General features: G+C 41.2%; 1 protein-coding gene across 1 annotated transcript in view; it reads right to left on the reverse strand.

Annotated features, from left to right (window-relative positions):
• Positions 1-521: 521 nt before the first annotated feature.
• ZNF326 (zinc finger protein 326) overlaps positions 522-26,876 on the reverse strand; it is a 36,424-nt gene continuing 10,069 nt past the window's right edge. The window contains exons 4-10 of the mRNA XM_037906544.2: positions 26,051-26,246; positions 18,423-18,537; positions 17,014-17,161; positions 14,932-15,031; positions 11,501-11,631; positions 9,886-9,981; positions 522-1,270 (exon numbers count right to left, since the gene is read on the reverse strand). Of these exons, the coding sequence (XP_037762472.1) occupies positions 1,088-1,270; positions 9,886-9,981; positions 11,501-11,631; positions 14,932-15,031; positions 17,014-17,161; positions 18,423-18,537; positions 26,051-26,246 (969 nt within the window). The 3' untranslated portion in view covers positions 522-1,087. The remainder of the gene's footprint in view (positions 1,271-9,885; positions 9,982-11,500; positions 11,632-14,931; positions 15,032-17,013; positions 17,162-18,422; positions 18,538-26,050; positions 26,247-26,876) is intronic.

Consider the following 26,876-nt stretch of genomic DNA (forward strand, 5'->3'; position numbering starts at 1 on the left):
CACCACAACTACTTTCCTCCCTCCTCTCCCTAGCCCTTGGTCCTTTATCTCAACCCTCTCTGTAATATAAAAATGGCAGTGAAATAGCTACAAATTAACAGTTTGTTAATGTGTTTTGATTAATTCAGTTCAAAAGAGGACTAGATCAAAGCATATTAAATGTTAATGCACGTCACAAGGGTCCACAAGGACAAATATTCCACAGCAGGCTAGCACAGGGCTTTCACACCCCAACTGGATAGAACTGTATGCAGAGTGTGCACAAACGCACACACACTCCCCATGTGCACCTACAAAGCAGGTGGAAGCATGGAATGCATATTGATAGGTGAGGACTGAAACTTTGAAGCGTCAAACAATAAAGGGTGCTGTGTCAATCACTGAACTGCAAATGGAATAATAGGTTTGCAAATTGGGTTAGTGGGATTTATATTTGAATTTTTACTTACAGACATTTCTTCACAACAATTGAAAAAAATTAATTTTTGCTAGTATTTAACTACAAAAAATAAGAACACCGATGTTTCTAAAACATTTTATTACTACAAACTGGTACATTTTATCACAAAAAGCTACAAGGCCTGTTTATAACATGTACACTACTATACAGTGTGCGATACACTCCAAAAAAATAGCCACTCACAGCACAATTTTTAAATTTATGCATCGTAGCCCTAAGGGGTAAATATTATGAGCTGCATAATGTATTATGTCACACAGCACTTGGAATATTTACCCTCAAACTACCTTTTTCAAGTGATTAGAACAAACACTAATAATATAGCCAATTTTCAACACCAAAAAAAGAAAAAGGAAGCTTAAAAAAATATACAACACAAAATGTTTTAATCAGCTCTAACAGTTTGGTTGCTATAAAAGCTCAACTAAAATGGTCTTAATGTCATTTTGAACAAATGGGAAACACAGAAATTATATAAACAAGTTATCTGCATAATGGAATGCATGCATAGGGTGGGGATGTTACACAAGTCTCATCTGTGAAACTATTACAAAGTCTTGCATTGAGCCACTTTAGAACAGAAGTAAAAAGCTGTTTTTCAACTTGAATTTTTTCATTTTCATGCATTTAGTTATCTTCAGTTTGGTCAAGGGTGAAGTCAGTTTGTTCTTCTGTTTCTTCTTCCTCCTCTTCCTCTTCTTCTTCCTCTTCAGCAGGTTCATCAGCCTTGTCTTCTTCTTCTTCTTCTTCTTCTTCCTCCCCTGCCTGCTGATCCTGAGATTGATCAGTAATTTCAAAAGGATTTTCACCCTAAAATAGAGAAATTAAACTGTTCAAATATTTTGAAATCTAAGACATTAAAAATGAAACCTTAATTTTATTTAGCAGAAACATGCACTGTCAAGTCATGTAAGAGAAAAAACTGTTGAAATAATGCTGGAATTTGTTACACTATTTCTGCGGCAACACATGGAGATCAAAAAAATGGATTTTCAAGGTTCATGATGAGCTACATCTAATTTTTATAATTTAAACAGCCACCACATGAGTATAAAGTGAGAAACAGAAGTACAAATCTCTATATGTTCGAAATCATGATCTCAATATTTGACTCTAATGAAATCAGAACTGGCACTTAACAGTTTGAGCTGATGCAGACTGAAAGCACCCATGTGTTAGATATGCAGATAAAACCTCAGTATCACTTCAGCATTAACAACTCAATAGATAAAACAGCATGCTTAAACTTCGCAAAAAAGCAATTCTTCATGTAGATCCAACAGCTTTGCTTCCTGGATTGAAAGGTGAATTTGAAAATGCTGGTTTCCTTCTACCTTCTCTTATTCACACTAAGGGCACGGCTACACTTGCTAGTTAGAGCGCATTAATGCAGCCCAGTGCGCTCTAACTCACAACGCGTCCACACTGGCAAGGCACGTAGAGCGCTGCTGGTACTCCACCTCGGCGAGTGGAATAGTGTTTGATGCGCCCCCGCTGGAGCGCCGCAGTGCCAGTGTGGATGCCATGGTCTGTTAATGTGCTCTGATCAGCCTCCAGAAGTGTCCCACAATGCCTGTTCTAGCCACTCTGGTCATCACTTTGAACTCTACTGCCCTGCCCTCAGGTGACCAACCGTCAGACCAGCCCTTTAAATTCTCTGGGAATTCTGAAAATCCCCTTCCTGTTTGCTCAGCCAGGCGTGGAGTGCTCTCAGCGAATCTTTCCAGGTGACCATGCCTCCACGTGCCAGGCGATCCCAAGTATGGAGCAATGGTGAGGTGCTGGACCTCATCAGTGTTTGGGGGGAGGAAGCTGTCCAGTCCCAGTTGCGCTCCAGCTGTAGAAATTACAATATCTTCGGGCAGATATCAAGGGACATGATGGAAAGGGGCCATGACCGGGATGCTCTGCAGGGTTAAAGTGAAAGAGCTGCAGAATGCCTACCACGAAGCCTGCGAAGCAAACAGCCGCTCCAGTGCTGCACCCATGACCTGCCATTTTTACAAAGAGCGGGACACGATACTTGGGGGCGACCCCACTTCCACTCCAAGTATCACCGTGGACACTTCAGAACACAGTCCAACAAGGCAGGAGGAGGAGGAGCAAAGCGGGAGCGAGGGTGCTGAGGAGGAGGAAGACACCCTGGCATCCCTAGATGCATGCATCCAGGAGCGGTTCTCAAGCCAGGAGGAAGGTGGCCGGTGCTTGGGGAAGGACAAACACCAGAGGAGGTTCCCGGTAAGTGGCTTTTATTTTGGGAAGGAAGTTATTCAGTGTGGGCTCTTGGGACGAGGAGGGTTATGGCTGCATGCATGCCTAGATGCAAGATAGGGCGCTGATGTGCTCTCTCACATCGTGGTAATCGGCCTCAGTGATCTCTTCAAAGCTCTCATCCAGAACTTGGGCAATGCGCTTGCGTAGGTTTTGTGGGAGAGCCACTGTGGTCCTTAACCCAGTCAGTCTAACATGTCCACACCACTGTGCCATGAGGGGCGGGGAGACCCTTGCTGCACACAGGCAAGCTGCATATGGGCCAGGGCGGAAGCTGCATTGTAGTAGAAGACCCGCCCTTGCTTCCCAGGTCACCCTCAGCAGCAAGATATCTTCCAGGACGAACTCCTGTTGAAAATGTGGGAACAGTGTTCAGTATAGGGTCCCCTTCAGCTATTGACTCTCCCCAAGGCACAGAAACCCAGAGGACAGTACAGCCATGAAAGAATCAGTCCCCCTTGACCCTGTGCTTACTCACCATTCTGGGGCTCCTGGGGGTTGTGCGCGCTCGCTTTGGGACAGGCAAATTATGAGATTGTGTAGACTGTGCTCACCCTCCTTAAGTACGGTGGAATCACTGCTCTGTCTGGTGTGAACAATGCTGCCCCTGTTAAGTGTTGCATTTTGCCTTTACAGATGCAACCTTGAGATCTCAGCCATCCATGTTATCACCGGCCAAGAGGCTGCAAAGAATCAGGAAGAGGCCACGTAGAAGCAAAGAGGACATGCTGCATGAAGTCATGCAAAACTCCCTTAATAAAAATCAAAAAGTGCAGGAGTGGCGGGAGAGTGAAAGGACAGTCCGCCAGCAGAATGTGTATCGCCGGCACCAAAGCACAGAGCAGCTGATAAGCATCATGGAGCGCCAAGCGGACTCGATCTAGGTGCTCGTAGCCATGCAGGCAGAGTACTACCATGGCCGCCCACCTCCCCCCCACCACCGCCCTCATCCCAAAACTCTTTCCCTTGTGCCCCATGTCACCTCCAACCCACTTTCCCCAACATCCAGGTTCTTACCGCCACCAGCTGCCTCCAACACCTGTAGCTTCACCACCCAGCCCTGAAAACTATGACCCTTACCCACTGCACTCAACCCCCATCACCATGCAATGTAGCCATCCTGAAGTGCAGCACTCATTGCACAGAACTCCAAACAGGAAGGCTTGAGTATGATAACAGAACATACGCAAACCTGTGATTGTACCGTTCCCCACCCCACCCCCTTGCCCTTTGTGTTTCCCAAGCAGTTGTGTTTCTTTTCAATAAATGCATTTTCTTTTCATTAGATTTTTTTTGCTTTGAAAACATTCTTTATTATTGCATAAAGTAAAAAATACCTTAGTCCAGGAAAGCAACAGGCACTGCAAGTCAGTATATCATACGTAGCAAACACAAATTCCTACTAACATTGGAACCACTGCACTTCACTCCCGTGCAGGGCACCAGACACTACTGGTGGCTTTCAGCCTCAAATTGCTCCCTCAACGCATCCCTAATCCTTGCAACCCCACGCTGGGCCCCTCTAATAGCCCTGCTCTCTGGCTGTTCAAATTCAGCCTCCAGGTGTTGAACCTCCGAGTTCCATGCCTGAGTGAAGCTTTCACCCTTCCCTTCACAAAAGTTATGGAGGGTACAGCACGCGGATATAACTGTGGGGATGCAGTCATCGGCCAGGTCCAGCTTCCCATACAGAGAGCGCCAGCGGCCCTTTAAACAGCTAAAAGCACACTCCACAGTCATTCCGCACCGGCTCAGACTGTTGTTGAATCACTCCTTGCTGCTGTCAAGGCTCCCCGTATATGGTTTCATGAGCCATGGCATTAAAGGGTAAGCGGGGCCTCCAAGGATCACAATGGGCATTTCCACTTCCCCTACGGTGATCTTCTGGTCTGGGAAAAAAAGTCCCTGCTTGCAGCTTCCTGAACAGGCCAGTGTTCCGAAAGATGCGTGCATCATGCACGTTTCCGGGCCAGCCTGCGTTAATGTCAATGAAACGCCCACGGTGATCCACAAGCGCCTGGAGAACCATAGAGAAATACCCCTTGCAATTAACGTACTCAGAGGCTAGGTAGACTGATGTCAGAATTGGAATATGCGTGCCATCTATCGCCCCTCTGCAGTTAGGAAAACCTATTTGTGCAAAGCCAGCCACAACGTCATGCACATTACCCGGAGTCACGGTTCTTCTGAGCAGGATGCGATTAATGGCCCTGCAAACTTGCATCAACACGATTCCAACAGTCGACTTCCCCACTCCAAACTGGTTAGCGACCGATCGGTAGCTGTCTGGAGTTGCCAGCTTCCAGATTGCAATAGCCACTCTCTTCTCCACCATGAGGGCAACTCTCAATCTTGTGTCCTTGCGCTGCAGGGTGAGGGCGAGCTCCTCACACAGTCCCATGAAAGTGGCTTTTCTCATCCAAAAGTTCTGGAGCCACTGCTCATCATCCCAGACTTGTATGACGATGTGATCCCACCACTCAGTGCTTGTTTCCCGAGCCCAGAAGCAGCGTTCCATAGTGGTGAGCATGTCCATGAATGCCACAAGCAATCTCATAGCTTATGCGTTACTCGTGTCGATATTATCGGAGTCCTCACTGTCACTTTGGATCTTAAGGAGTAACTCGACTGCCAAACGTGATGTGCTGGCGAGACTCATCAGCATATTCCTCAGCAGTTCGGGCTCCACTCCCACAGACCGAAAGGGAAGAAAGAGTGCGCAGTACAAAAAACGTCGAAAGATAGCGCCAATTGTGGATGGAAGCAGAGGGACTGCTGGGATGCGAACCAATGCATCATGGGGCGTTGAGACAGGACCCAGAATGCCCCGCACTCCCTGCCCCCTTCCCACAACCCACAGCACCAGAATGGGAAGAGGTGTTCTGTGGAATAGCTGCCCACAATGCACCGATCCCAATGCCACTGCAAGTGCTGCAAATGTGGACATGCCAGTGCACTTGCAGCTGTCAGTGTGGACAGACTGCAGCACTTTCCCTACTGCGCTCTACGAAGGCTGGTTTAACTCAAAGGACTCTACATTTGCAAGTGTAGCCATGCCCTAAGTCAGTCTATTCATTCTCAAGAAGACAATTTTATTTTAAAGGTGAACTTTAAGGCAAAATTAAAACCAAGTTAGACCCAGAATTATAAACCTTTTAATGGTCACTGAAATTGTCTGATCTGAAATTCATATTCTTGGTTATCCTTACTGAACCAGGAAGTAGCAAGCAGATTTCAGACAGAAGTTTATTTTAAATAGATTAGTCAAAACTTAATTTTCTCATGAATGCTCTCCCTGTTTAGTAGGGACATTCAATACAGAACATTTTTGTTTTGCTGTACATCTTTAAGAACTGTGTATTAACAGTAAGTAAAAACAATGGAATTACATGAAATGTAGACAGCTGTTTTGCACAAGCTGCTAATTAAAGCACAACTAGTTTTCCAAGAGTATTACTTAAAGGTGATCTGAAAAGGAAAAAATATCGGGCTTCTGCCTTTTTTGCTTATGATGTGCAAAGAAAGCCATGTAAGTTTGGAGTTTGTTTATTTTTTTAAGATTTTTTCAAGCACCACGGTGTTATTCAAGGTCGACTTAGGAGGACAACACCACCAGACATGACTGGAACTTGATAACCTCAATATTTCTAAGGTTAAAAAAGCAACACTTAAATCTGGATTTATGCCCTCTTTTGAGATACACACACACAGCCTGAAAACAGAGGTTACTTACCTTACGGTAACTGGAGTTCAAGATGCTTTTGTCCACATGGATCCCAATGCAGACACATGCACCTAAGGCATGCAAGTGTCCACTGGGGTTGTGAATTCACCCTGTGTACCTTTATGGATGGTTCTTACAGGAAAGGTATAGAGCAGCTCAAACTTCCAGTCAGTTCTTTCAATAATTCAGAAATTCAGAAATCCAAGAACTCTGTATCAGTGGGGAAGGCGGGTGCATCCTGGGATCCATGTGGACAAAAACATCTTGAAGAACTCCAGTTACTGTAACATAAGTAACCTCTCTTTATCCACCTGGATCCAACTACAGAACTAGCAATTATCCTTCAAAGAGGTGGGTGACAGAGTCCTATCTAAATGGTGACTGTAGAACAGCAATACCTAACTTGGCACCTGATCTAGAACCTATCACAATGAAGCAGTGATTGGTAAACATATGAACAGAACTCCAAGTAGCTGCTCTACAAATTTCAGAAATAGGAAGCCCTCTGAAAGAAGCCACAGATATCAACTGGATCCTAGAAGAGTGTATCCTAACTTGAGGGGGAACAGGTAGTTTATTCAAAAGAACAGGGAATTTTGAAGCAGTCTGTAACCTATTTACAGAGTCTGAGAGGATACAACCTACCCACCCCTCAGACTTACTACCAAAGCTACAAAAAAAGTCTAGATGATTTACAAAAAGGCTTCGTTGTGAAAAGATAAAAGGGCATATCCCTAAGAACGTCTAAGTGTGTGGAGTTTAGTCTCCACAGAAGAGAGTCATGAGACTTAAGAAAAGACACCAGTAAGGGAAGAAACTGATTTACATGAAGTCCAAAACTACTTTTGGTAAAAATCTTGGATGTAGCCCGAGTGTAACTTTGTCCTTATGAAACAGCATATGGAGGGCCAGACATCAAAATTTGAATTTCGCTCACCTTGTGTGCTGAGGTGATGGCTACCAAAAACATCACTTTAAATAGAGAGGTGATACAAAAAACATGACAAGTTCAAATGGAGGGTCCGTCAGACTTAAGGACCACGCGCAAGACCCAGGTAGCAAATGGTTCCTTAATATTGGTGGAAATATATGAATTAAGCCTTTTAAAAACCTATATAACATAGGGTGATAGGAAAATCTAATGACCATCAACATATGGATTATATGCTGATCTGCGGCCAGATGGACCCTAACAGAGCTAACTAAAAGCCCTGAGTGCTTTAAAGACAGTAAGTATTCCATAACATAATTAATTACAAACCCAAAGTAACGTATTATAAAATTTTATTTATTTTGGTCTTGATCATGTTTAGGCATCAATGAGGAGACAAAGATACACACACACAGCCTACTAATACAGTACCAATCTAGTACCAATACAGTACTAATACAGTACCAACTAGTAGCTGAATCTTTGCAGAACCCTACCGCAGAAATTAGGTTAGGTTTAACCAAAATAAGACTGTGGGGGAGATATGATTGCTCTCTATGAATAAATCAGAGGGATAAATACCAGGGAAGGAGAGGCATTATTTAAGTTGAAGGTCACAAGAACAAATGGATATAAACTGGCCATGAACAAGTTTAGGCTTGAAATTAGATGAAAGTTTCTAACCATCAAAGTGAAGTGAAGTTCTGGAACAGCCTTCCACAGGGAGCAGTAGGGGCAAAAAACCTAACTTGCTTCAAGACTGAGCTTGATAAGTTTATGAAAGGGATGGTATGATGAAATTGCCTACAATGGCATGTAGCTCAGGGATGGCCAACATGAGCCTGAGAAGGACTCAAGCTGGCCACCCAACTCACAACCACAGGCAGTTAGAAGGAACTGAGTGGCAGCTGGTGCTTCTCTGCCTTTTATACCCTTGCTGTGAGAGGTGCAAACGTACACCGGTTGCCTGTGCAGCCCAAAGGGACATTTATGGCTAAAAGATTTCAGGTTTATGTGCACACACCTATGGTGGGATCCGTGTATATGAATTCTCAAACTATAGTTTGTTTATTTTTTTAAATTCCTTTGCAGGTCAATTGTAGGTTGCTATTATGTCCAGGTACAATCACAACTCGTCTTTGGTAGTAGTGAAATGAATATTTAACAAATCAATAAGTGTGAAGTGTATATAACTCAAAATTCCAAACCTTCTTTAAATTGTTGTATATGTTCAATCTTACATTTGCAACTTCAGGAAAAGACATTTTAAACTATCAGCTTTAAGAAGTAAATGCAAGAAAACCAGGAAATTCCAAGTATAGAAATGCAGTCATTTTAAAGTCACCTAAACAAATTTACCTCTATACTCTTCTCTCCTCCTCACCCCCAACTACCTTAGTTTGCAAGCTAGAAATGTTTTGCTAAGGATATTGAACTATAAGTCCAAATTCTGTATATTTGTAGAATTTAATTAAAGACTCAGGAGGCTAGAGCTCATGGCTTCAACTGATGCATCTATGCTAAATCTCACAGGATGAGAACAATCTGAGATTTTAAATCCTGGTTATTTGGCACATTGATTGCAATCTTGTAATTTTTCCTGAAGACTTTACTCTTGTCAGTATAGATTGAAAAATCTGTATTATTTTGACACCCTATGTATGGACAAAATTATTGCTATTTTGACACTTACTTATAGTTACTCTCACTACACTTTAAATATCAAAGCATGGTATATTTAGTTGATCCAGAAAATTGTGCATTATACATGAAACTGCATTCACAGGCATCCCAACAGATGTCCTGCTCAAGGGTTGCAAAGGTTCTTTAATTCTAAGTTTATGGTAGCATAGACTGCTATTGGCAATGCTGATTTATTTGGACACTGAAATAAACTATATCAAACTAGTCATTTTCTTCTGCAGCAAACAGAAGTGGAATAATCAAGTGGTCTGTGGACATACTAGCAATTTAGTATGACAGTTATGAGATGTTCAATGGAATCTTTGCATGTATGTTACTGATGGAGGATATTTCAGCAAAAGGATTACCGCAGCTTTAATACAAAGTCACAGGATTTGCAACCTCTGCAAGAGTCAGTGTCATACATACTGTTATTTACTAATAAAGCATCAACAATGCACCTAATTTACAAACTCAACATGAGTCTCTGCTTAAAAAGTAAAAAGGACACACAAGACTGGACAAACTAGGACACCCCAAAATGGGAATACAGAAGGATTTAAAAAAACAAAACAAAACATGTTAATAGCTGACTTATTAGCATCACAAAATTTTTGTAAGGTACTTAAAAGAGGGTAGAGAGGTGGCTCAGTGAATCAAGATGGGAGGGTATTCCATGGATTGGGGTGGTCTGTAAGAAGGCAGAGGAGACAAACATGCACTGAGATTAGCATCAATGGGGAATGTAGAAGGAACAGGGTGACACCATAAACAAGATCAGAGATGACAGTATCATTTTTTCCTTTCATATCTTACCTTGACATACAGCTCATATCGTGCCTTCACTATTGGGTTATTCAGGATGCTGGTGGCAGTCAGTACACTCTCCCTTTTTATTTGTTCTCTGTAGGCCTATGAAATGGATTTAATTGTAACTATTACAAATCTGATCTATTTAAATAGTTGTGTGATACAAATTTAATTCATGCTCTATTGGTTAAGGCTGCTACATTAGAGCTGTTACACATTTACTTGTCAAAGCAGGAAACACTAACTCTTGGCATAAAAGGTCCAACCTGCACAATAAATGAAATAAGAGGAAATGGGTACAACACAGCTGTATCTGTATGTGGGAGAGTGGACTGGCCCCTGTCTTTAGCCTCGTCTAGGGACACAGTTAAGCCCTCATCTATATTACAAACTACAACCATGTAACTGGTTTCTCTGAATGTATTTAATGCACATTTAAACTTACACTGACCGCTAATGCAAAAAAGTTCTCTGACTTACCATCTTCGTATCAGAGCAGATTGCCCTGCATATCATTTTCTATAATGTATTATAATTATTGAAAATATACAGAATCTCAGTAACTGTATAATGGACAAGGAATGTCCAAACTACTGCAGATTCATATTATTCTCCAAGCCACACTCACCAGCTACCACCGTTTTTCCAGTCATGTTCCTCTTTCAACCAATCACTTTAGTAGATTAGCTAAATTAAAAATGCAGCATTTTAAATTGCAATGGAAATTTTGTTTCTGTATATCACTACTACTTCTCAACTGTTCTAATTCTTTCTATATAAGACTTTTCCTTCTGATTAAAAAAGTGCTTAACAATCAGAACACACACCTTGGCTTTAAACAGTGAGGTGGCATGCGTATGTCTACATGAAACCAGCAGAGGAAATGATGGCAGCAGCACCACCCAAAATATATGAATTTAGGCCTTGCACTAGGTATACATTAAAGTCTGATACAGACAGGAACGGACAATGAACTATTGCAATATCACTATAAATAATTACCTAAATCAATGCTCTAAACTCCTATTTATAGACTTAAATAACTATTGTTCCAACAATTCCTTTCATTTATCTCATGCATTCAACCAAGAACAGTATTTAGTACTACTTAATATTTAATGCAGTAAGTTTTCTTACTAGTTTCAATTTCTAATAGAGCGAGGAATTTAACAGAGAAGTATGTCACCACTGATTTTCTTTTGATCCTTATTGGCAGCCATAAAACACATTATTAATGTATACACTGTTACTGGAAAGTTGAACCTTCATAAACCATTACTTTTACTAGAAAACTAGCATATCAGAGTGTATACTCATTAGTCAGAATATAAATCTCTCATCAAATCGCAACTTAAAATGATTGTTCCATTTAGTAACAAACCTAAATCTTACACTGAATCACAAGAAAACTGTAAAACCCCATAACAACAGATCACAATGTAAGCTGTCTATTTGATAAGAGGTCTGAATTTATTGCTCCTCATTAGCTGCCCAGTATCAAAACAGAAGATTCTAAAGTTAAAAAGGAAACCTGCATTCTATTTTCTGTTCAGATTAGACTGTACCTTCAGCAGTTCACAGAACAAGTAATTATGAACATTTATAAAATATTAAATCTTACTTGCTTTCCCTTTGTGTGATCAGGAGATTTTAAGTGCTGTTGAACAGAACTGTGTAGTGCAGGAACATACACACTGCAAGCACTGCAGTGAACAGTCTCAACTTTCATCATGTGGTCATCAGCAGTAACGCCTAGCAAAGAAAACAAGACATTACCACAATTATGAGGCTCTATTGTCTATATCAGTGGTCTCCAAAGTGGGGTGCGCAAGACGATCGATTGGGGGGGCGCAACAGGAGGAGCGCCGCCAGAGGGAAAAAAAGGGGGGGGGCAGGGGCGGCCCTGAGTCCTCCGGCCCGTGGAGGAGCAGGGGCAGCCATGCAGCCAGCGGCCGGAAACAAGCGGCACTTTCCCCTTCAAAGCCGGCTGGAGAGAAGCGGTGCTTTGAACGGGAAAGCGCCACTTCTCTCCAGCCGCTGGCTGCGCAGCTGCCCCTGCTCCTCCTGAGTCCTCCGGCCCGTGCTCGCAGGGCCGCATTCCGAAAGGGGCTTTAGAGCTGCAGGCCAGGGCCCCCTTAGCCCAGGGCCCTGAAGCCCCTGCGTTCCGGGTGGCCCTGCCTGCTGAGGGGGGCAGCTCCCAGAATTGTGGCCATGGGGGTGGTGCTGCACTGCACAGAGCCACCTGCACACCCCCTGCACCAAATAGGATCTGCCCCAGGTAAGTGCTCTGCACCTCCTGCCTGCCCCAGCCCTGAGCCTCCTCCTGCAGTCCCACCCTGAGCGCCCTCCCACACCCTAACTCCCTCCCAGACCCCGCACCCCACCCTGAACGCCCGCTGTATCACAAAGTGTTAAACCAAGATTTTCAAAAATAATAAAGCATATTCTATCACATTGCTCTCACTAAAAATATTAATAATTTTTTTTAGTGAGAGCAAAAAGGTTTTTTGTACCGTTATGAAATAAACAATATTTTTAATTTTTTTATTTTATTTATTCTTTATCTCATTGTTTTTTAATTTCTATTTTTTGTGTGTTTTATAATTTACATAATATATTAGTACAGTAGTACATGTATACAATTTATAATTTATACATATATTGGGGGTGCGTTCTCAAAAATTTTTTACTGATGGGGTGCGCGATCAAAAAAGTTTGGAGACCACTGGTCTATATCAATCATACACAAGCAAACATTTACAAAGCTCAGTTCACGCTAATTAAATTTGTCAAAGACAGACACAGTTGCTTCACTGAAAGAAGTCAAAGATGCTCCTGGGAAAATAAATCAAACCCACTTTAATATCAAAGATATGATTCATTTAAAAAAAACAAAAAACACCAAAGACTCAGGTCTAGAACTCTTAAATGGAGCTGGTGGATGACAGTCTTTATGTTTAGAAATCGGAACCAAAGACAGTCCTGACAGATCCTTTTTCTTATGCATTTTAACCACCTGCCCGGGGGTCTTACATGGTCCTGAGCCCTTCAGAATTGCGAGCGAAGGCTCACCTGACCTTGACAGAGTCAGGGAGGGGTCTCTTCTTTTAGGAGTAGACCTGGATGGGGATCTGTCCTTGTATCAATGAGTGCGCCCCTCCCATGCAAAGCCCATGGTGACAATTCCTTGGGCTTAGCAGCTCTAGGCTCCCTCTAAAGATGAGCTTGAGAGTAGTCACTGCTCGTCAGTTAAGGTCAATGTACAGGGGAGTCTCCCTTGCCTGAATCCAAGTGAGATCTCATGGCTTTCTCCATAAGGTGCTTCCCAAGCTGAACATCATGAACTTCACATATTCATGGGGGAAACAAACTGTAAATACTGCACTTTGCTGAGATATGCATCTTACCCAGACAGTAGTGGCAGCACAGATGGTAACTGCTCATGGAGAAAGAGAGAGGCCAAGATATGCAATTCTTGAACCCTAGGACACCAGGCCTAGTCCCAATCCACAGGGAGGGACTCCCTACAATGGGAAAAACTGAGCCGAACTAACTATATTATCACAAAACTTTAACTATGCTAAATATTAAAACTATTTACAATATATATTTACAGGCTGATGAGAAAGAAGCTGGGGAAAACTGTGGACCCAGAGGATTCTGAGTCAGGCCATGTAGTAGTAAGAAGGAATGGGAGAGGTGTCAGCCTGCACTGCCTCTTATGCCCTCGGTCTGCAGAACAAGGACAGCAAGTGCACACGTGAAGGCCACCAGACACTGCTTACTAAGAATTTCCAGACTCGGGCACATGGCATGCATTGGTACCCATGTGTGGAATACACATACGGACCAGCACCAGCAGAAGAACCTAATTTTATTTAGGGTACTTAGATATTTTTAAAGTAAAAAAAAAAAAACCCAAAAAAACCCCAAGTATTTTCTATAGGACTGATCCTATTGTAGTAGCTGTATGAATTGCCACTCTGCCCTACTTAAGGACATATGAATTTTTTTCCCCCCAGACAGGAAAAGTTGCAGGACTCGAATTCTACTTAAAAACTTACAATATTTGCATTCAAGGTTTTCTGTTAACATGAAAAGATTTTCCTACACACACACACACAAGAATTTAAGGGGATGACTTTTTAGAACTGCTGTAAATAGTTTAATTTAAACTATTTAACATGTTTTATAGTACACTGTATTTTACACCGCATTTAGCGGATATGACATCCACTGGACCAAAGGTCTAAGTGCTTACTTACACATGAAGCGTGTGGATCTTTGATCCAGTGGATGTCTTATCTAATAAGTACTATGCTAATTAACACAAGACAAAGATCAAGGATAAGATCCTGGCCAGTATATGCTCTATAAAAGGGTCAGAGTAGCAGGAGGGAGGATTCTTCTTAGTGCACATACTCTGGAAAACAGCCACAATGCTGCCTCCTGAAAACCCCTTGTAAGACCCAGCATAGAAGCTCCACCTGGACAGAGAGGGGTGTTGGGGCAGGGCTGCTTACACAATACTGCAGCTCATAAGGCAGGGAGGACACTGTCACTCAGAAAAGTCTCTAGGGCTAAGTTACACCAAGGGCTTCTCCAGCCCCAGGACAGCCCCAGAATGGCTACAACAACAGTGGCTTAAAAGTCATTTTAGCCCCACCACCTCCCCAAGTTGCGAGTTTAGTGCTGCACTTCTTAAAGGCCCAGAACAGAATCTCATCCCAAAATAGGAAGGGTGTGGAAAAAGTGATATGTAATCTGACTCAAAATCTTAGTAGTAATACCTATTTTTGGAAAGTTTTGAGACCTCTAACACTACAGATGTACTGGAGACCAGAACTGTAGAACTAAAAGGAGGAGACTTGCCTTTGGAGTAAATAGCTTTTAAAGAGAGTCTTAAGAATCCAACAGATTTTATAAAGTGTACTGGAACTGATTTTAATCCGAACATCAGATCAGCATGTTCAAATGAAAAAGAAAAGAAAAAAAAAAAAAAGACATGGATATTCCCAAAACATGTACTTTCACATGGAGTCTGTTACTTGCCTTCCATTACATCTTTTTCAACAACTTGGACATTTTCAGTTTGGTTGTTGGTCTGCTGCTTGCGCATAGCTGTCTTCTTGAATTTATTCACCATACACTCCTTGAATGCAGGAAACAGAACATCAATTTTAAATGACTGATGTATTTCTCCACCTACACAACACCCCAAATCAGAAACATACTAAATTTTGAAAGTTACCCAGCTCTTTCTATTCTTGATTATTAGGTTTGTTTGTATCAACTATTATTAGTTCCAAGGGAATTTTCTGGCATAATGACTAACAAAGACATTCAAAGCTATTAACTTCAATAACGGCGTATTTTGTTACCTAGCTATGAAGCAATGCTACTGTTCAAAAATTCTGAACTTGCCTTTCTGTTCAGTAGTGTTTACTGTGAACAACCCTTTTCCTAAGTGAAATGATCTAATGAAAAATTAAGTACATGTTTTGAAGACGATAAATGGTACAATTTAAACTCCAATATGCAAGTGACCTACAAATCAAGATAATTTAGATGTATTCAAGTTGGCAAGGCCTGACAAAATTCATTCACAGGTCTTTAAGGAACTAGCTGAAGCAATCTCAGAACCATTAACAATTATCTGCAAGAAATCATGGAAGACAGGTGAGGTCCCACAGCACTGGAGAAGGACAAATATAGTACCTATCTTCAAAATGGGGAACAGATGACCCAACGAATTATAGACCAGTCAGCCTAACTTTGATACTTGGAAAGATACTGGAACAAGTTATTGAACAATTAATATGTTAAACCTAGAGAACAATAGGGTTATATAGAATAACCAATATGGATTTGTCAAGGACAAATCCAGCCAAGCCAACATAATTTCCTTCTTTGTCAGGGTTACTGTCCTAGTGGGCAGAGGGGAGCACTAGATGAGATATATCTGATTTTAGTAAGGCTTCTGAAACAGTCCCACTTGACATTCTCATAAGCAAATTAGGGAAATGCAATAAAAGGTTTAGAAAGCCTGACCTATGGAGGAAGGTTAAAAAAACTGGGCATATTTAGTCTTGAAAAAAGAAAAATATGGGGGATCTGAAAACAGACTTCAAATACGTTAAGGGCTGTTATAGCTTATGTCAACACTTACAACAACACGTAAAGTACAGGCACTACACATGTAGCTACATGCCGCAGTGAAAGGCAGGTTTACAGATATACACAGCAATGAAAGGCTCCAGCAGCCCTCCCCGACCCACCACCAAAGCCTTTCCCCACTGCCTCCTCCTTTCCTCACTACCTCCCTTTTTCCTCGACACCTGCCACCGCCAGAGCCTTTCCCCACTACCACCCCGCTCCCTTCCCCTCCCACCACCCGCCTTTCCCTCCCTCCCCTTCAGCCGCCAGAGCCTTTTCCCCGCTATCTCTCCTGCTCCCTCCCCCTCCCACCACCAGAGCCTTTCCCCACTGCCTCCCCTGCTCCCTTCCCCCACACCATCAGGGCCTTTCTCTGCTCCTTCCCCCGCCAGAGCCTTTCCCCACTGCCTCCTCTCCTCCACCATGGGAAAAGGCTTTGGCAGTGGGGAGACAGCTGGACACTACACTACTAAAAATTGCAGCGTAGACATGGGAGGCACAGCTTCAGCATGTAGAGAGCCATGTAGGGTATATACCCTAGGGGTTCAGGGTGCAGGGCACTTAATCTATTCTACTTAAGCCATGACTCACTGTATACACTGTATTTATACTGGTGCTAGCATTGCATGCCATGACTGAACTCTACACACCACTGTCAGTGCACCTATAAAGAGGACCATAATTGTTCTCCATGTCCACTGAAGAGAGGACAAGAAATAATGGGCTTACTCTAGAGCAAGCAGAGAAATTTAGGTCAGATGTTAACAAAAATGTTCTAACTGTAAGGGTAGTTAAATTCTGGAATAGCCTTAGATTGTAGAAGACTCACTGGAGGCTTTCAAGAACAGGTTGGACTAACATCTGTCAGTGATGGTCTGGGTTTACCTGGTCATGCCTCAGCACGAGGCTGTACTAGATGATCTCTTGGGGTTCCTTCCAGCCCTACACTTCTATGATTCTATGAACATAATAACTTACGTGCAGAAATTCCATCACTACTTTGTCAAATTTGGTTTGCTTCTGAATATGATCCAATGTTTCCTGGTGAGCAGCACTTTCCAAATGAGCTTCAATGTCTTTCTCTTCAAAGGTTCGAAATTTACAAAATGAGCAAGTGAATGCCATTCTAGCAGGAAAAACACGTATGTTAAAGGTGTTACTGTTCAATAAGTTTCTGTTCGTTTTTTTAAGTCAGTGTTTTTCAAGAATTACCTACATGGCTTATGTGGGGACATGTTAAATCCAGTCACCTGTGGCAAGTAGGAAAGCTTTCCCTAGTAAGTGTAGAACATTAAGCCAACTTTTTCTATAATTTTTATTAATGATATTTACATAAAAGAAAGCTAAATTTGCAGTGCTATGGTTCTGAAGGTAAGGGCCAAAAGTGAGCCGAATACAAACCCAGCTACTGATGTCTATTTGAACTTTCAAATAGGCATGTACTGAACTGTTACTCAACATTTTGTAAACTGTAGAATGAAACAGCTTGGTTAATTTTATTGCTGATATTCAAAAACACTGTCAGTGTTTAGCAATAGTGAAACTGTCAAGTGTGTCAATCTCATATTGGTGGGGAAAGGTACAAACAGCAGGAAAAGGAAAGAGGACCAAAAAAAATGGAGACTGTTTGAGGAACAGATGTAGCTCAAGAGCACTTCTTTCCCTCCACCCATATAATACGTAATGCTATACAATCACAAGACTACCAAAAAAACCCCACTTCAGGACGAGATCACATCAGGGAGATCTCAATTTATTTTTACTACAAAGTTGAAGTCTTACATCAAAATTCCCCTTGCACTCTGGAGAGTTTGAGATCACGGTATAACCTTAATGAATCCATTTTCCTGGGGCACAGTTTAGTGGAATATACTTGAAACTGAATACTCCTCTTATTTACAAAAGTATTGCCTTTTTGTGTGAAAATCAGGTCTCCCACATAATTTGGCACTTTTGTAATGCTTAAAATGGAGACACATGAAACACAGAATAAGATCAATTCCTATCCTGAGGAGCTTAGGAAGGATAGCAGGAATACCCTTTCAGCATGTAGATTCATCTAATTGTACTATAAACATATGGCGTAGTACTGGAAGATGGTACCACTATAAAAGATGATTATTTGAACATCTCATGAGAGTAGTGTTGTGCACGAATATATTTTCAGAAATATTAATGCTACTATATCTCAAAATGTTTCAAGTTCTCTAGTTGAGCAATCTCCTCTCCTCCAAGACAAAATTGTTTGTTTGTTGTTTTTTTTTTAAAAAAACACTGTTGTATACCTAGCACCCTTTGATGTATTCCTCTATAGAGAGTACTGGGACCAGCAAAAGGTGCTAGGGAATGATGACAGATGTTAAATAGAAAACAACAACAGCACAAACCTGTATCCATCACCATATTTTTCACTGTTTTTCTCCCTTCTACGCCTCTGTTTCTCCCTTCTTGCCTCAATTCGACGTTTTTCCTCCTCTTCACTTTTGACCTCTGGTTTGGTACCTTAACACATAGTGAATTGGGTTAAACATTTTATATCTCCAAAATCCAGAGTGTAGAAAGTGTAATGCTTGACTTCCCCTACCTCTTTCACAACCATCTTTTCTAGTCCCAAAATGTAAAATAAATTCAAGTCATAGTGTTTCAATGGCATCTATAAGTTTCGGGTATTTTTAATTTTAAAGAAATCAGTAAACATTAATATTTCAATGCAAGTTTAGTGGTTAAGGGCCTGACTAAAAATCTCAGAAGTGAGGAAATTCAGAGTTAAAGCCAACCCAACCGCATTTTGCCTAGATACTAAAGGCATTTCCAAGTAAGTGACCAGGAGGGACACTGGAAAAATTGCAATTATTCAAACACCCCACAATTTTAGTGTTTCACTGCAATATTTGCTGTTGCATAAAACATAATTTATTAAAAAGAAATCAGTCTCTAGCCACCCTTTTTGTTGTGAAGATAGCTTATACAATGGAAATGAATACAAAGATGATCTACAAGGAAAAAAGACAATTGTTAATGCTTCTTTTTGATTATTTATGATGTATAGGCACTGAATGTCAAATCTGAAATCCTCCCACACACACTTTTGGCTTATAGCTTAAAGATAAATAATAGATCTTCCTGGTTTTTGCTAGAGGGCTAGAGTAGTGGAGGATCAATTTTCTTAGCAGGGATAGTAGAATCTTAAACGAAGAAATTCTGTCAAGTGTTTCTCAGGCATTTGAGTAAGAATATGCTGACAAGAAACTAAGTTTTAAAATGTCTGACTAAAAATCCCTTCCTTTCTTAACTGCTCAGTTTTCAGTCTTTTATCAATCACAATAGTTCTATATTTCTGCTCTAGAATTCTATGAGTGTGTAAAAAAAAAAATCATTCAGGCCACCGTTCACAAGAAGTAAGGTGGTATAATTTGTTTTTTCTTTTTGCAGGTCAACTTTAAAGAAAGGTCATTTCCCCTGAAATGTGTGTCCTGCCAAACAATAGCAGAAAATGTGTACACACTCCCATGACAAACTCATCCCAGTGAAGAGAATTTCAAAAGGCTTGCTGGGCCCAGAAGTATTATTAAGTGTTCAAAACATTCATAATTACTTTAGAAAAGCTGTGCTTCCCTATTGGCCTCCAAAGACTTTTTGTATTTTATTTTGTGGAATAGGCTCTTCACCCTTCATGTAGGGTCTGAATACTACTCTGCTCCTGCAGGAAAGAGAGTATCCTCCCCCCATATCATTTTTTTTTACATTTCCCAATAAAGCCTTCCAGAGTTAAAATTTTCAATGCGGCACCTTACCTTCAACCCAGAAAATGGGCAAAGGATTCCTTGTTTAACTGCTGCATAAATCATCTGGTATGGAGTTTTGTGGAGTGAAATGGCCTGAACAGCTTACCCTCAAGATCAGTAGATACCTTGAAAATGCCCAGCCTCTACCAGACCAGGGGAATGGAAGCCTGAGTCCAGATATGGACTTGTGTCTCCCACTTTCCTGCATGACATTGCATTCATTTTAAAAGCTGCATAAATTTTCACATGCATTTGCTAAAGTGGCATTATTGATGGATCCATAGATTTGCAATGTTTCATACAGACCTCATTAGAAAAGCACACCTGCAAAATAGGTTAACTAGCAGTCCATTCTTCACAATTTACTATTTCAAGTTAACGATCTGCAGTATTTTGCAATTACTGAGTGAAAGTCTCAGAAACTGTTCTGCAGATTTCAGTTGGTCTTGTAAGCAGAGTAACCACACAAACAAAAAGTGTTATAGTTTAATGGAAAGTCCATTACACAGCATTTTATAGGCATCAATATTTTTCTATCTTTACCCCAAACAGACAGTTTCCACAATACTGGAAAGAAAGTCATGAAAATTGCAAAGTACCATTTTGAAGTAAACCTCCATACTGTGTAATTTATTTTCAATTACGTTGTTACACACCTTTTAATTTCAAAACTTCACAATTCCTGCTTAGAGCACCCTCCAGATTATGTCCCAATGATTTGTATTTTGCCACACAGAAAATTAAGTGGTATTTCCCACCCTCCCCATAACCTTAGGGCAGGCAGACTAAGGGCCTGTCTACAGCATGCAGCAGTGTGTGCTATGGGAGTGTGAATTCTAAAGCACACCAACATGATACGCACTAACTGGCCCATATAGACCCTGCTGGTGCATACTGAAAGTCTGTGCACAAAGCACCAATGAGCACCAATAGGCTCCACGTTGGGCAGTTGGTGTGCAGCACATTGGTGTGCTTCAGAATTCATACTCCCAGAGCACACATTGCCACACAATGTAGACAAGCCCTCAAACTCCATTCTGAGCAGCACTGTCCTCCAGTACTTTAGGAAGTGCATTAAGCCATTTCAATATGCTATTAGTCTACAAAGATCGGGGGAAAATAAGACATGTTCTGGACATGGCTTTGTCCTGAGGGGATCTGCCAAGGCGAAGGTACCTCTCAACAAGGTGAACAACACCATAAGGCAGTGAGTGAAGAAGTGGATGTTTCTTCCTGAGACGGCCAGTAATGAACTGATGTACATCCTGCACAAGCAGGGTGGCGCCAACATCCCTTGAATGGGTGATCTGTGTCATGTTGCAATGATCACTCATGCATTCCACCTTCTAACATGGACAGACACACGAGGAACATTGTGGAGAGTGCTATGCATGATGCCATCAGGAAACGAATCGCCAGGACCCCCTCCAACCAATATGTTGCCACCCAGCTCCCTGGAAGGCAAATTTGGATGAGATGGGGGAGACTTTGCTTCACTTTGGACTTGTGCCCACAATGTTATGCAACAGCTGGAGAAGAGAGTCAGCTACCACTGAACATGGTGTGAGGAACATCAGGAGCTGGGAGAACTAGAACTATGCTGGAGACGACCCTGAAGGATGCCAATCACTGGCAGTATGTGGAAAAACCTGAGACGGAAGGCCTTTGAGGTGACGTGCAAGTGGGACACCAGCAACCACTTCCTCCCTAGGGGCAGTTTCACCCCACTTGCTGACTGGAGATTCATTCACAGAGCCCAGCTCGACTGTGTCCCGCTGAACAGAGCTGTCCGCCACAGGAATCAAAACAAGCAATGCAAAAAGTGCAGCTATGCCAATGAGAGACTATCCCACGACTTCTGTAGCTGCTAGCCCCATTCCAGAGCCTATCAGCTGTGCCACAATGTCATCCAAGACCGCCTAGTCAAAGTCATCCTGCCACCCATGGGGAAGGTTGGCATGAACTCCACTATCCCTGGAATGAACAGTCAGCTGCAACCGAACATCATCATCATTATCAACACTAAAGAGGAACATAAGACGACTGTCATGGTGGACATCACAGTTCCCTTTAAGAACAGGACTCCGGCCTTCTGCGACGCCCGAGCTCGAAAGTGGAAAAATATGCCCCTCTGCCTGATGCCTTGAGAGCTAGGGGTACGAAGTTCAAACACACACACTGATCATTGGAAGTCTGGACGCATGGGACCCCAGTAACGAGCAAGTGTTGCGAGAACATGGAACCGATCAGCGCTATGCTCGGATGATGTGGCAACTTATGGTGTCGGACACCATCGGGTGGTCAAGGGACATCTATTTAGAACATCTCACCAGATATAGGCAACAACATCAGGAGAGATGAGCTGGAGTGCCGCTGAGAAGTGAAGTCAGGAAAGATAACTGAAATACTTCTCTGATGGACTGTACTTACTGAGGGACAACCCATCCTAAATCCTAAATTATTGAGGGACAATCTACACTCATTGCTACATTTGCTTCCCACAAGCTACTCTTAGTATAACTTTTTATGAGTGATGTACCCGAATATTTGGATGCCAGTATTTTAACTGTACCATTAAATATATTAACCTTAATTTGGGATACTGCAGATTATGTACTATATGTATTTAATGGCTTTTAAACCAAACTTTGTACTTTCGGATAATTTAAGCATTATACCCAGATGTATAGAAACTCTTTCCTTAACTTGTGTATTAGATAATTTTAATATTAGCTTTAATAAAAAAAATCTGCCTCTTTATAAGGGGTGTGGGAAGAAGGGAACTGTGCAGTGCTGTGGAGGAAAAGACTGAGGCAGATATACTCCAGACCTATTTTTGTATGACAGTGTTGTTTCTTAACTCCATCTCCTGACTGCCTCTCATTTCAATCTCTTTCAAATTAGTAGAATCTCTGCTCTTTTGAACTTCTGTAATGATGCCAGCAGCAGAGTAAAAATGGTTAGGGCCGCTCAACTTTATCTTTGCAATCCTGTTGCCAGCACCACTGACAGAAGATTTATTATGCAGATGTAATCACAGGGATCACATCTTTAACCTGAATAAATGGAAAAAAATACAAGCAGACACAAGGAAATGTGGGCTCAGTAACCTATTTGAACACCTGAAAGTAAAGAGGTAGCAAGCTACAATGGGGGAAATTTTAAAATACATTCTGACATTTATAAATGAGATTAACCAAATACAGTATCTGTGCTTGATGCAATAAGTTTCAATTTGCAGCAACTAAGACTTTTCCATTGTAGTCATGAGAAAGGTTCCCCTACCCGCACCCCCAACTGGATTAATTACACCAAGACACTTAAATTAAATATGAAAGATTGAATTTTGAGGATATGACTAATACAGGGAAAGTAAAGATCTCTCTTAAAATGTGCCCTGGAAACAGTTCAGCTGCAGAAAGACCCATAGGGATTTGTGACAAGAAAACATTTTCCCTACAAAAGGACTAGCAACATTTTGAATATGGCACGTATACCTGAGTATCTGAATATGGCATAAAAGAACAGTAATTAAGGGAAATGGATATCTTAGAATATTGTTAATGAACAGGTCATAACTTAGGGTCAATGGCCTGACTGTCACTACTAACCTATCCGGTTACTTGATGGATGTGGCCTATGTAAAGTAAGTTTGGGGATCTCTAGTTCCAGATGATTAAAACTTCACATTACAATTGTTACTTTTTAGCGATCCCAAAAGGAGATCACAAATTGAATGATCAGAGAGAACGAATGACTATCCAACCTCGAGATAAAAGTCCTTCAAGGTCAAAATACCACGGCAGGGCCAGTGTTTGTGCATGCACGTGTAAGCTTTCAATGCTGCTGTTGTATCTGTTCTTGAAATAGTGCACTTCACTTTTCTAGTTCAGTCAATATAGTATCTCTCAAAACACTAGACTTACTTATTTTTGTATGTTTTAAAAAAAAGAATGCTTTATCATTCTTACAGTGCCACTTACCCAGGAATGAGATGAATATAAATTTCTAGAATCGAATCACCTCCACAAACGCCAGCTTAGCACAACTGGGCTACGCAGCTCCAAAGACAAATTAGGAGATCTTTAAGATGTACAGCACAGCTTGGAAGTACCTGGATGTGTATTTTACAGACCTGTTCTGTCACACCCAACTCTGGACAAGTCAAGCAACACTGTTTCCTATGTAATGTGTATAGGAATATTTCCTCAGCACCCCCTGCAATTAGTCCATGAAAAGTTTTACAGCACTCCTGAAGCGAAAGGCAAGGGGACAAATATCTGTAATTCCCAGTTGTCCATCCAGAGCTGTGCAATTCACAGTATTATTACAAGGTCAATATATTAGACAATGGCTTGCATGTGGAAGTTTCTCCAAAATCTGCATATTAACTTTACTTCACAAGTTTATAAGACGATTTTTAAACTTATTTTGCAGGTGTAGTTTGAAAACATGATTTACAGAAAACATTGCAGATCCATCAACACCACCAAATTAGCAAGGATACAAAAACAGGTATGCAATTAGAACTTAAAGTTCTGGTGTAAGAAAAGTGACTGCTGGACATACAACTTAAGATTTTTGATCCTTAAATTCACGTACTGCAAAAGCAAACAATTAAGTCAAGTTCCATTAACAACTTTCTGTCATTACCTCGTTCCAGTAACTTCAGAATTTCTGGAGAAATGAACTGCTAAAAATGAACAGGTATAAAAATAAGTTTCACTAAGCCAGCTGCTATACAGGTTGTCTTTTCTTGCTTTGGTCTCTCCTTTCTTCTTTTCAATTTCTGCTTTTTGCCACTCTTTTTTTTTCCTTCACTCGTCTCCTTTTCCTTCATTAATGAATTTCTTCTTTTATAAGCCACAAACATCTTCCCTTCCCATTTACCTTTTAATGACTTTCATTACTTCCTCACTCCCTTGGTTTCCCCTTCCCTCTTCCTCCCCACCCATCACCTCTGCCACTCTTTCAGTTGTACTGTAGATAAGTTTCTTGTGGTGTGAACAAAAGGGATACTCAGGAGTTGCTAATGAGGTAGGGATAGAGCAGGGGTTCTCAAACTGGGGGTCGTGACCCATCAGGGGGTTGCAAGGTTATTACATGGGGGGTCATGAGCTGTCAGCCTCCATCCCAAACCCTGCTTTGCCTCCAGCATTTATAATGGTGTTAAATATATTTAGAAGTGTTTTTAATTTAAAAGGAGAGTCGCACTCAGAGGCTTGCTGTATGAAAGGAGTCCCCAGTACAAAAGTTTGAGAACCACTCTGATGGAGCACTGTAGTAAAGAACCAGTGGGACTTGGTTTACAGAGAAGCAGAAGGAAACTGCTTTCATCCTTGTCAAGTACATTAAAAAAAAACAAAAAAAAGAGGACACCCAGTTATGGCAACTGACAAGAAGTAAAACACAGTAGAAAAATTCATGACAGGAGTCAAGTTTCCATTCCTCTGGCTTATACAACAATGCACTTTTTAGGACTTGGCAAGTCTCAACAGCTACAATACAAAATATTATGGAACAGCAAGCATTTATCATGCATCTTTAGTGAACTCAGCATCTGCGCAGGCACTGATGCGTCACACTGCAGTTTTTCCACAGAGGATTAGTATACTGGGAATACATTTTAACACAACAAGGATAAAGGTATGCACAATCCCATTCTTACAGCCTCAGAGCCAAGCATGGAAAAGAAACCTGAAGTAAGGTTCAATACTTAAAAAGAGTGCCCACGTTCAAGCTGAATGTCAGACTTCCAGGTTTAATATTTGCATTTGCACCCTAAGATCTGAAATTACTTTAAATAATGAAGGGGAATTATTTAAATCACAAATTTGCCGTGATACTGTTTGCTTAGAGACAGTCTTCTGCAATACTTATTTAACACACCATCACAACACTTGTTCTCATTTGATAAGCTATCTTCACAATAAAAGAGCAAGAAAGTTTATTTAAATAAACAATTTGTTGGAGAAAAAAAGATACACCTGAAGGGACTTACCTTCTACACTTATGCATTTCTAACATGCCCATAATATCTACACACCAAGATGACTATCTATAGTTTTTCAAGCCCCTAGTTAATAAAGTTTTGACTTGTGCCAACACCAAGCCCTAGTAGAGTACTTCAGTGCTGAAGAATGAAGAATTGCAAAACATCACAAACGCCTGTGTCTAAAAAAAGGAAATTAAACAATGCCATTTGTATTATTTTTCATTTAATTACTTACTAGGTAGTTTATTCTGGTTCATCATAATAGGTTTTGTCAGTTTGGGTTTCTTGATAAATGTCCCACCAGGTTTGTTATATGGCTGCTGTATAATTTTTCTCTTTATTCCTCTTGCAGCAACTGCTGCAGAACTGGGTTTGTTATGATAGTCAACAACAATTCCAGGTCTATGCATCCCTCCAAAGTCTCCCATATGCTGGAAATTTGTGAAATCAAGAAAAAGTATCAGTATATGAAATCAACAGAAACAACACAATTGCTACATGTAAATATTTATAAATACATTTAAGCAGATAAAAATCTGCATTCTGGAACAAAACACTGCTAAAATAAAACACATCGAAATTGGGTGCTTAATGACTTTGTTGATGCTTCACTAATAGATTAAATGTGCACCTATGAACTGGGTTTCTGCTTATTCAGAACCATTAGTCCAGGCTATGAGTATGCCTATCAGATTTCACAGCTCAGTACACTTCAGCTCCTTCTCTTTAGATTCTCTAGTTGATATGTCTGTTCTCTTTTCTGGCAAGAAAGCCATCCAAGTCCTTTAGAACTCAGCTGACAGCCAGAAAATAAGTTTTCTTTGTGGGTTTGGGACAAGGAAATAGAGATGACCATCAAGATTTTTCTATTTTGATGGCAACCTTAAAGCATAGAAGTTGTCCAGTGTGGACCACTGACTACTGGAGAACACCCAACATACTCTAGTAACTTTATCCTGTCAAGAGGATTTAAGACAGTGAACCCAGTGAATTTAGGACTTCTTTAAAAAATTGCTTTTAGGGGCAAAAACATCCATACAAGTCAGCAACGGGGACAAGGA

The sequence above is a fragment of the Chelonia mydas genome, chromosome 8, assembly GCF_015237465.2.
Source record: "Chelonia mydas isolate rCheMyd1 chromosome 8, rCheMyd1.pri.v2, whole genome shotgun sequence".
Taxonomy (NCBI): domain Eukaryota; kingdom Metazoa; phylum Chordata; order Testudines; family Cheloniidae; genus Chelonia; species Chelonia mydas.